At 43.5% G+C, this 10,685-nt stretch overlaps 2 protein-coding genes across 2 annotated transcripts in view; both read left to right on the top strand.

Moving 5' to 3' along the window:
• LOC131893160 (uncharacterized) overlaps nt 1–835 on the top strand; it is a gene marked incomplete in the record, with an annotated part of 1,480 nt that extends 645 nt beyond the window's left edge. Inside the window, 1 exon segment of the mRNA XM_059243118.1 lies at nt 1–835. Coding sequence (XP_059099101.1) covers nt 1–553 — 553 coding nt within the window.
• Nucleotides 514–2,563, top strand: LOC131893127 (equilibrative nucleoside transporter 1-like). The gene is made up of 2 exons (XM_059243077.1): nt 514–655; nt 836–2,563. Exon 2 carries the CDS (start codon nt 877–879, stop codon nt 2,416–2,418), a length of 1,542 nt encoding a protein of 513 aa, XP_059099060.1. The 5' UTR covers nt 514–655; nt 836–876; the 3' UTR covers nt 2,419–2,563.
• The last annotated feature ends 8,122 nt before the right edge of the window (nt 2,564–10,685 follow it).

Here is a 10,685-nt window from a genome sequence, read left to right as displayed (position 1 = left end):
TGGTCCGTTGGGCGCCCGCCCCTCGGCGGCTCAACTTCAATCCGAACTCAGGCAATTGCGGGAAGAGGTCAAAGCGTTGCAGTATTTGGCCCGCCGTAAGGAGCAGGAATGGGACCAGATCGTGAATCTCTTAAAGCGCAAAGAAGTGGCCTTGCTCAAGAGTGAGAAGGCCTGGGCTATGAACGAAGGCCCAAGGGCGGCCCAGCTCATGGGGAGTGTGGTCAAGAACGGTTCGGGCCCGCCGGCCACGCCGAGCTCGATCGTGATTCCCGGGGAAGTGGGCTCGTCTTTCGAGATAATGCCGGAAGAGGATTCCAATGCCAGTTTACCCGTGATTTCTTCGGTGCGCACGCAACCCGTGCCTGAGGTGGGTGAGAGTCCCGCGGGCTCGCCCTCGCCACCCCCCACGCCTGCCCGCCTCAATGGCACTCTCTGCCAGTTCTGTCTGAACCACGTGTCCAAATTCATGTGCGCGGGTTGCTCGAATCGATGGTACTGCACGAAAGATTGTCAGATCAAGGATTGGGATACGCACGCCGATCTGTGCAGCTAGCATCGGGTGGCTCGCCCGTTCGCCCGCTCGCCCGCTCGCTGGCCCCTGTCTGTCCTCCGCCCACCCATCATCCCCGCCCTTGATGTGCCGCACCTTTATGCGGTACGCCAGCATGAATTATTTTTGAATGAATTGTACTCTGGAAAAGGAGGAAACGCGCTTGAGATAAGCCAGCCTCAATCATGAGGGCGCTGAAATAAAGACATCGACAGTGATGACACTGTTTGACGCCCAGGATATGTCCAGACCTCATTGATAACGATCTCAATTGTTCCTTTACAGCATGCCAAAGACACACTTGGCCGTTTAAGTCAGACAACAAGATGGCCAATGCCGCCAGATCTGGGCCGGATGGGTTCCGACCCCTCTTGGCCCTGGTCCTACCCGAGGACGAGGACCTCTTGGGACCCGATGAAATCCGAGAGGTTGAACTCTCCAGTGATTCTGAAGACGACAACCTTGACCTCCTCAATTCCTCTGAAGCACTGATTCGCCGACATCACCGCGGAAGCAGGCGAACCCAAAGTGAAAGCACCGAAGAGGATCCGCTTTTGGGTCGAAGCGAGCCGTCTGATCCCTATTTTATGGTGTATTTCGTGTTCTACCTTCTCGGGATGGGCACTCTCTTGCCATGGAACTTTTTCATCTCAGTCAGTTCTTTCTGGAACTACAAATTCCGGGAAGTGACCAACACTAGCAGTTTGTGGGCCATCCAAAATGGGACTGATCTGGAGATTTCGTCCCATCAAACGGCTCTCCAAGAAGAGTTCACGTCCTACCTCGCCATCGCCAGCAATATCCCTAATGCCATGTTTGTCATCCTCAACGCTCTCGTGGGACAGAATTTTCAACTCAAGTATCGAATCTTCGTCTCCCTCGGTCTGGTCATTGGCTTCTTTGGCATTGTGCTCGTTTTCTCCGAGACAAATTCGGATGATTGGCAGAAGGAGTTCATGGTGCTGATTTTGATCCTTGTAGTGTTGATCAACTGCTGCTCGGCCATCTTTCAAGGGGGCGTTTTCGGCGTGGCTGGAAAGTTTCCACCTAAATATATGGGATCGATCATGGCCGGTCAAGCTATGGGCGGTGTGTTCCCAGCCTTAGTGGACATTGTGGTCATCTCGGCCAATGTTCAGGCCAAGGACACCGGGTTTGCTTGCTTTCTCATAGCCACGTTGTGCCTGATTGCTTCCTTTGTCAGTTTTGCTTGGGTCCGACGAACCAAGTTCTTCAAATTCTACGCCGAAACACCCCTGAGCCTCAGTCGCCAGCCGGACCTCGACGTTCTAGTTCCTGTTACGCCCTCGATTTTCACGGTGTTCACCAAGTCATGGCATTACTGTCTAGCCATTTATGTGACTTTCTCGACCACGTTGGCCGTATTTCCAGCCATTACGGTATTGATCCAATCGAGGTTTAACGACCACGATCCCACCTCCAAATCATGGGCTGATCTGTACTTCACGCCTGTCACGTGCTTCCTACTGTTCAATGTGGGCGACTATTTGGGCAGGATCCTATCGAGCCGATTGAAATGGCCTGGTCCTAACCGAAGGGGAAAGCTGTTCCTTTTAATGGCCTCGATTCTTCGCATTGGGTTTATCCCGTTGTTCATGTTCTGCAACGTGGCTCCAGATCGGCGCTCTTTGCCAGTGGTGTTTCACAGTGATATGGTTTACGTGCTCTTCATGGCCACATTTGCCGTGTCAAATGGCTACTTGGGAAATATCTGCATGCTTCATGGGCCCAAATTGTTCCATTCGAGTGAGCTGCAGGAATCGGCCGCCATGATGTTGGTGGCGTGTCTGGTTTTGGGTACGAGCACTGGATCTTTCTTGAGCTATCCAATTGTCAGCCTTATTTGATGGACGGGTCTGAAGTTGAGTAGGCATTGACATATGTACAACAATGCTTTATTTAATCCATTTTCGTTTCTATACATTTTTTGACCGATATGTATCAATACTATATATTTGCTTAGATGATAATACAAGCTATGGTAAAGTAAAATACTACTTTATGATTATGCAGGGTGCCATAAAACCCACCATCGTGATTAAAGCCCTTTTATGGTTTTCTCGATCCCACGGCGAAGTGGTTGAAAGGTGGGTTTAGCCAAAATGATGACAACATACTGGAGTTTAATTGCACCTGCATTGCCTGATACTTGTTGTAAATTGGCGAATGTCTTCCAGCTTTATCACCATCGTTTGACTCTAATCGATGGATATCCGCTCTTAGCGCACGTCAAACTGAAAAAGCGATTATTTTACTTACCAAAATAGAAATAGAAAGCGATCCTAACAAGTCCCGTGGTACAATGCAGTTAATTAAAGGTCACTCCAGATTTATTTAGTTGTAGGCCCCTAGCAGTAATCACTAGAGATGGGGAAAATACGAAAAAAAAATCCCCAAAAATATGCAGGTAAAATAAGCAAAAATTCTTTAAATATGCACCGAAAGTCCAAAAATATGCATTTCATTTTGCATATGTTTCCAGTTTTTTTTTCGATATTTCTTATCAGATCTTAGTAACAGCTGTTTTTAAACATAAGTAGTAGTTCTCTCCAGAAAATAAGTCATAATAAGGAATAGTTTTGAGGGGTGACAGTTCTTCCATTATTTTCCTACCGCCAGTAATAAAACAATTGCAATCAGCAGTTTCAGTAGTTTCAGACAACTGGGACTATTTTTTTTTGTTTTTTTAGCACTACCATGGTCTGAATTATGAATGCCATCGTTCTGAATCAAAACATAATACCTTGACTTACATTTTATCTAAAAATATCAACTCCTTACCCAAAAGCCTGCGTTTCAAGTTTCAAGTTGCTAATTCAACTGACCTGATTACATCTGGCCACTCTCATCCATGGAGCCCACCAGGACTGGAGAGGAAAGCTTTTTGAAACCTTGCTAGAAGACATTTGAGCATTGCATTGCCTCTTGATGCACATTTGATTGTGAAGAAAGAGTTGATTAAGCACCCTTTCAGCCGGCATGCACCTGATTAGGAGATAACGCACTGCTTGAATGTCTTCTAGCAATGTATTGCAAAGCTTTCTGCTTTAGTCCTTGAGACCTCCATGTCCTATCTCAGGCAACATAGCTCAAGTAAGTACAATAATCAGTCCCATCAATTTACCAGATTTGAAATACGTGAAGCACATCTTCTACGTCAGGGTAAAAATATTTTTTATTTGTCACATTTTAACTTACACACATCATAGATTACTTTATGATCTGAAGTGGAAAGCTCAAGCATATCCATACCATGAGCGGCTGGGAAGGTGTTGAGAAATTTCCAACCAAGTGCTACTTTTTTGCGGACTTCCTTACTTCTACTGGGATTGGAATCCCAGCAATTCAAGACGAGAAATTTAGTCATTTTATTTCATTTTTATTTATGTATATTATTTGATCGACCAACGAGTTAGAATTGGCTGATCTGGCTAACCCTTGAATATAAGGTTGATCGGGAAATTTAGTAAAAAACTTGTCCAAGTCTGACTTAAATCCTGCTACTGTATCAACGCCTACATAGGAGCCCGAGAAAGAAGAGAAGAGTACTTCATTGTTCGATCTAGCCTGGATTCTCGAGGACTTGAAGGTGCTCTCAAAATGCACATTAAGCCTCGACAGTCACTAGAATTAACCCTAAATCCTGGGTTGGGACAAAGCTCATGGATACTTTTGAAGACGTACAGTATCAGATACCTTTCGTACCTTCTCTGAACACTGTACAGTCCCAACATTTTTAGCCTCTCCCAATAAGAGAGCTCTCTCAATCCTGTGATGTTCCTAGTGAGACATCTTTGGACTTGCTCGACCTTTTGCAAACCTGCTGAACTCATTGGAGCCCAAATGGGTGAGGCATATTCAAGATGTGGCTGAACAATCGACTTGTACAGAGTTAGCATCGTGATGCTATCTCTGGACTTAAACGTGTGATATATCCAACCACACATTTGAAAAGCCTTACCCACCATCAACTGGATATGCTCATCGAACTTTCCATTATTTTGGAGGACTACACCTAAATCTTTCATAGATGAGACCTGCTCAATATCTTTTCCTCCATTATCTACAAGTGGAGTATTTAAAGTAGTTGACCCAAACGTCATTGAGCGGAATTTCATTCCGTTCAGGGCAATATTACTCTCAGTTACCCAAGAGTAGATTCGATCTAAGTCCTTTGCAAGGCTACTGGAATCTTGGCCATTCCTACCAGAAACTAACTTTGTATCGTCAGAATAAGAAGAGAGACTGGCAGTAATACGGAGCTTTTGAAGCGGGGCAACGAATATCATAAAAAGGAGGGGCCCTAAGATGGAGCCCTGGGGAACACCTGACTTGACATCATGAATGTCACTAAGGGATCTCTCAACCTTTACCAATTGCTTCCCTACCATAAATGTAACTTCTCAACCAATTGTGAACCTTGTCCTGGATCCCAATCTCATAGAGCCTGTTAACATTGACTGATTCATGGCTCTCTAGTCTCTCAACAACCTGCTCTATATGCTCAATCAATTGGGTAAACGTGCTAAAATGTGCTCTGAACCCGTGCTGTCTAGGAGGAAGGACTTCATTGACTTCAAGAATTTCAACAAGTTTGGACTTCATGATCTTCTCAAACACCTTTGCAATATTCGAAATGGGAGAAATCGGCCTATAGTTACTGGGGAGCGACTTATCTCCCCTTTTAAAAATTGTAACAACGTGAGCTAACGTTAGTGCAGATGGAAACTTGCCCTGATCCTAGATGCAACGTATCAGGTAGGAGCAAACAGGAGCAAGAACCAGAGAGCATCTCATCAGAAACTGAAACCTTTGAACGAAATATTTCTCAACTTTTATGGTAATGGAACACATTTTGAGCTTGTCCCGCCCACAGCGTTAGTAATATGAAAGTTTGAATGAGCAGGGCATGTTCTCGCTCCGTCATTAATAGCTAATCTGATTTGATGCGCAATCAATTATGAAAACTTAACGATCATTGATTTTTTACTCTCCATTCTAATTAACTTCCGATCAGTTCAAAGATTGCCAATGTTCAGATCATTTTCTCACTACAATACGTACACAAACTTAAAAGGAAAATTGCTTTTGACGTCATAATGTTTGAGCAGGTTTAATGTCTTATTCAAAGGCGGTTAAACCAAGATTAGGAACGCCCATGAATAACAATCATACTTGAGCCAGTACAAATCAACGGCTCGGAAAGATTATTGTTAATTGACGCCAAAATATTGATTTTTCCATTTTTTTGAAAGATAGTTGGCAAAAGGGTCAAAATTATTGAAATGTTTATTTTACGGGTTTCTTACCCCTACTTGGAATGTAATCCCGACTACTTCACGATGGAAAAAACATAATTCTGATTTGATTCCACATTCATACAATATCTGATCCACCAACTGTATTAGAGTTGACAGATCTGGCCAACTGGAGATCCTAATAAAGCCTTCCGAATCTTCTCCATTATCAATGAGTGGAGTGTTTAAAGTCATTGACCAGAACTTCATTCAAGGCTCTACCCAGCAACCCAACAGCAGAGTTACCTCTACCTGTCAAGTAATCTTTACCATTTCTATCATAGACCAATTTCGCATCATCAGCGTAAGAAAAGATACTAGCATTATTGCTAAGCTTCAACATAAAGTGGAGTAATAAAGATGATGCAATGGAGTGGACCTAATGTGGAGGCATGTGGAACACCCGACTTGACATCATGTCTGTCACCAATAGATCCCTTGACCTTAACCAATTGCTTCTTACCAAGAATGAAATTTCTTAACCAGTTGAGAGCCTTGCCTTGGACCCAAATTGCATGAAGCCTGTCAACATACGACCCTTGGTATGATCTAATTACGATGGCTCGAACCATGACCTCTCGACGCTCGTGTATGAATTTTATATTTCGATGGGGCCTTATAAGCATGACTCGCAGTGGCAGTTGGGGCAGAATAAACGTGTGTTCTACTGATGACGACCGGCCTCTCTAATTAAACAAACCGGTATACTACATGGTATAGTTTCTTTCAACCTTGATATACCATGTCAAACATCGTCAAGATAGACTACATCAACTGACTCGTGAGAGCTTAGTCATAAAATGACCGAATTACGGTTACAATTACTTTGGTCAAAAATAGTAATTCCTTACACAACAAATACTCAAAAAAGATGTAATGGCGTTACTCGTTACAATTACTTTTACTAAAATTTGAGGTGACCATATCTTTTGATTTTCGCCTCACCAAGACTATATTTCACTAAAGAAATTGTGTTTTGGGCTTGCTACAAGCAGTCCTGCAATGCAATGCGCAAAGTTTGAAGACTGCGAGCCATCTGTGTTCAAAAATGAGCTTTGGCATTTACTTCTGGCATAGTTGTTCAAAATGTACGTCATTATAATGCTTTGAGGAGTCAAGTTTGGGACCCTAGATGAGTTAAAGATTGTTGAGGATTGAAACAATGTTGCAAACGTCATGATAGAAAAACAGTATTAGCCATTGTCAAGTGAGTAAAGCTTACTTGTTTCAGGGCTGAAGTCATGGAAATGTGGATTCTTGGTAAATTTAATGCTTCATGCTCAAGCCAAAGGGAGAATTTTCTTGCTGCCTGCACTGAATTAGGTCTTCATGCCAACGGAATTTGATTGAGAATATGTGAACAATAAAGCAGCAAATGCAACAAGACTTAAATCTAAGAGCACCCTCAGAGTAGTTAAGAGCCAGCACAATTTTCAAACCTTACTTCCATTGCTTATAATATGCTACATGGATGGAGGCTCTGTTAAGCCTTAAGTTTCCTCAACTGTCACGAGATGAACGAAAAATTAAAGACCACTTTGGAAGCTAAAAACTGAACGAGTAGCGAGTAATTCTTTTAGTTTTTGGGTCGTTACCAACATTATCCGAGACTCTGACGAAAACCGATAGGTCATTGAGGCCGCTATCATGGGAGAGGTAGAAATATCGATCTTGCGGAGCGTTGCGTCAGGGTTTCCTCATTGGAAGACACCACCCAGCTGTGGTGGGCTGACCCGTCATCATATTTTGGAGACACTGCGGGCACCGCCAATTCCGATGGCATTGCATATCCTTAATGCTCATGACATTGCCCCACCTCCCACCCGTCCCCATGAATGTTGGGACCTGGCTCTTAAGCTGGCCTCATTCCGAGGTGACCATCGCAAATGGGCGTATACAATCGCGCAAGGCTGTTCCCAGTGATGACGTATTTGAAACATGCCTGCTTGAGCGATACCAAATTCACATGCCTGCACCTTATGAAACCAACTTGATGTGGGCTCTCCTAGGTATTCAAATCAATGCTGGTCAACCAACTCAATACTCAGGGAATGAGGACGCCTCCCTCTACTCCATAAACATTGACGAAGTGATTGAGTATGGGGTCGGTCTGTGTGGCGCTCTAAGCACTTGTGCCGGTACGGTCTTGCACAACTACAATTTGGGTGGAGAGGATCTATCTGCAGCAGTGGGCAATAAAAGTAGTTGTGGAGATTTGCCTGCCATGGTCTCAGCAAGCACACGATGGGGGAACCCATCTTCTTCCGGATGGTAATATCGGTGATAATGAACATCACGTAGGTACGTAAAGGTGAACCCCTCTGCCTTTCGATGTTCTTCTTGGAGTGGTGTTGCAAGGTCGATTCCATACCCCACTGACCGAAATGAAGAATAGGGCGGCACCTACTCTTGGTGCATACCTTATCAGGTCGATCCGCTTTCCATGCTTTATATTTATAGAACCTTGCAGCCATTTTGGGGTGTAACGGGTCAGGGACCAGTGGTGGATATCTCCCAGGATATCATTCAGTCGAATATGCAAGGCAACATCCCTGAGTGGATTGACTCTTGTAACTGCCCTGCATATGAAATGAGGGCTAGAAGTAGCACTTGTCACTTGATAGTCTCCCACGGTATCCTGGTCCTTAATGCCATTTGTCAGCACTTCAATTGGACCACCTTTAGTTACAACATGGTTGTGTTGGATATTCTGTCTGACGGGAGTGTCTCTCCCATTTTGCGATATGCCAGCAATCCCTTTACTCCAACGTTATATGAGGCAGCAGCTGTGTTGAAAATCGGGTCCTATCGCACCTATTCCTGGCCGGACCACACTGTACTTTCTCCCCTGGTGCAAAACCTCCCAAGGGCCCATGTCCATCCGGCATGCGGACCTATGGAGTTATACCACGCTGGACTTGCGGTCTTGAATTTTCCGATGACATCCAACAACTTCATTTTCGAACGAGTTTTGCCCTTCGTGGTAGGATTCGATGATGATGATGACAACGATGGCTGTCCACCATTATTTAGAATTAACTTCAACAAACTGCAACGTACTTAAATTCCAAATGGAAAGATGAGAATTGAATCGAGCTTCTTTCCGAAACTGTTTTTGGAATCTAGATTCATTATAATTACCAAGTCCACCTCACGATTGATGCTCAATGGGAAAATCCACAACTTTATGAATTTTTTTTTGAGTTCAATATTTGCCAGAGTTAAATAAAAAAGAATGTCCTTCACGTCACGTTGTGTCTTTCAATTTTTTGATTTTTTTGGGCTTATTGGCGAAGATTGGGAACGATTGAGATGTACGTGAACAACCACCAACAGACAATCAATCAATTAATCAATCCATGAAAGTTTTTTGCGACCAAACGTCATGTCAACAGGTTAAGAAGTATGTGAAAATGTGTTAGGTATGAATAAAACTATGTATGCGAAAATGCAAAGTTAAAGATATCATATTGATAGACAATCAAGCGCATATTTTCAAATAATTTGATTATGTTCAATCTTGAAAAGTGATGCGCTGGCTAAATCGAGAAATTAAGAAGTGTAGGTACTTTCAACCAAGAAAGTAATGATTTTAAACGAAAGATCGCTTACTTCGAGTGAACATTAGAGCGAACAGAATGCTTCGAAATTTGTTACAACACCCTGTGCAGACATACTGAGTAAATATTCAAGTGCTTGTGAAATATAGTAGTTTCTTTTTGGAAGATCATAAGGAAAGATATGCGAGTATTTCAAATAGGGAAGAAGTGGCCACCTTCAAATATTGAAGTTCGCTTGCGGAAAGGGTGTTGCGATTAAACTTTGCAATGTTTAACCCGGGAGCTCCTAGGTCGACATTTTCGTCAGTATGCTTCTCTTGCGAATCAGCTATTTAGCTTGAAGCACCTCAGTTAGGGTTCTCAACTTGAAAAAAAAAAGAAAGCATTGCCGAGCAATCATAGATCAAGAACGAGTCTTGAAGCAACCCTTTCCTCGAACCCTAGAAAGGCAGTGTCACGTTTCGATACTCGGTTAAGCATTTTTGATTTTTACTTCTGTACCCTCTTTTGCTAAAGACGGGAGCCCTAACTAAGTTCCTTTGAGTTAAAAAGCTGCCTTTCCGGTTCAGTACACAGGAGTTGAAGGGTTAAATGCAGTCAAGCCGTGAGACGTCTTTGTTCTGCTCGAATCATCAGAAACTGCCATGTGCAGCCAATTTCAGTATTTTATCGCATGGACAAAATTCCAATCCCTTATTCACTTTTATTTAGAATGGAACAAACGAATAATTGAGGATCCTGAGCGGGAACTAATGTGCGGCTCAGGGGTTTGTGTGCGAGTAATTTTTGCTTGAAACTATGTACAAGTTATCAGAACAGTTTCGCCTTCCAACCAAAGCATACCGTTTGGACGGCCATATCTTGTTAACATCAATGGCTTTCGCAGTTTAAAGTATTCAAAAGACGAAGCAAAATTGAAAAAACACATCGTCGTAAAAAGCACCCGTTCTCGATTGTCCTTGTTCTCTTCTAACTCCCAAAAGCCTTCGTATTTTTTCCAACGGCCATTCAAGCGTTTAGAAGCCCATTCTCCCTTCGTTCCTTCTCCTTCTGTTCCTGTTTTGTACAAATACGATTGTGCCTCCTCCTCCTCCTCCTCCTCCTTCTCCTCTTCCTCTCTCTCCCGCTTTGTTCCCATACTCTTGAATCCCGTCAGGAACCAGATTGGAACAACCTGAGGAGTGCGTGTGCGAGCACACCGGCAGAGCTTGTTCTCGCGACTCAAAGTCTCAGTAGTGTTCTTTGTCAAGGTGTCAG

This window comes from Tigriopus californicus, chromosome 1, assembly GCF_007210705.1.
Source record: "Tigriopus californicus strain San Diego chromosome 1, Tcal_SD_v2.1, whole genome shotgun sequence".
Classification (NCBI taxonomy): domain Eukaryota; kingdom Metazoa; phylum Arthropoda; class Copepoda; order Harpacticoida; family Harpacticidae; genus Tigriopus; species Tigriopus californicus.
Note: the sequence above shows the minus strand (reverse complement) of the source record. Positions and strands in the feature narration are given on the sequence as shown.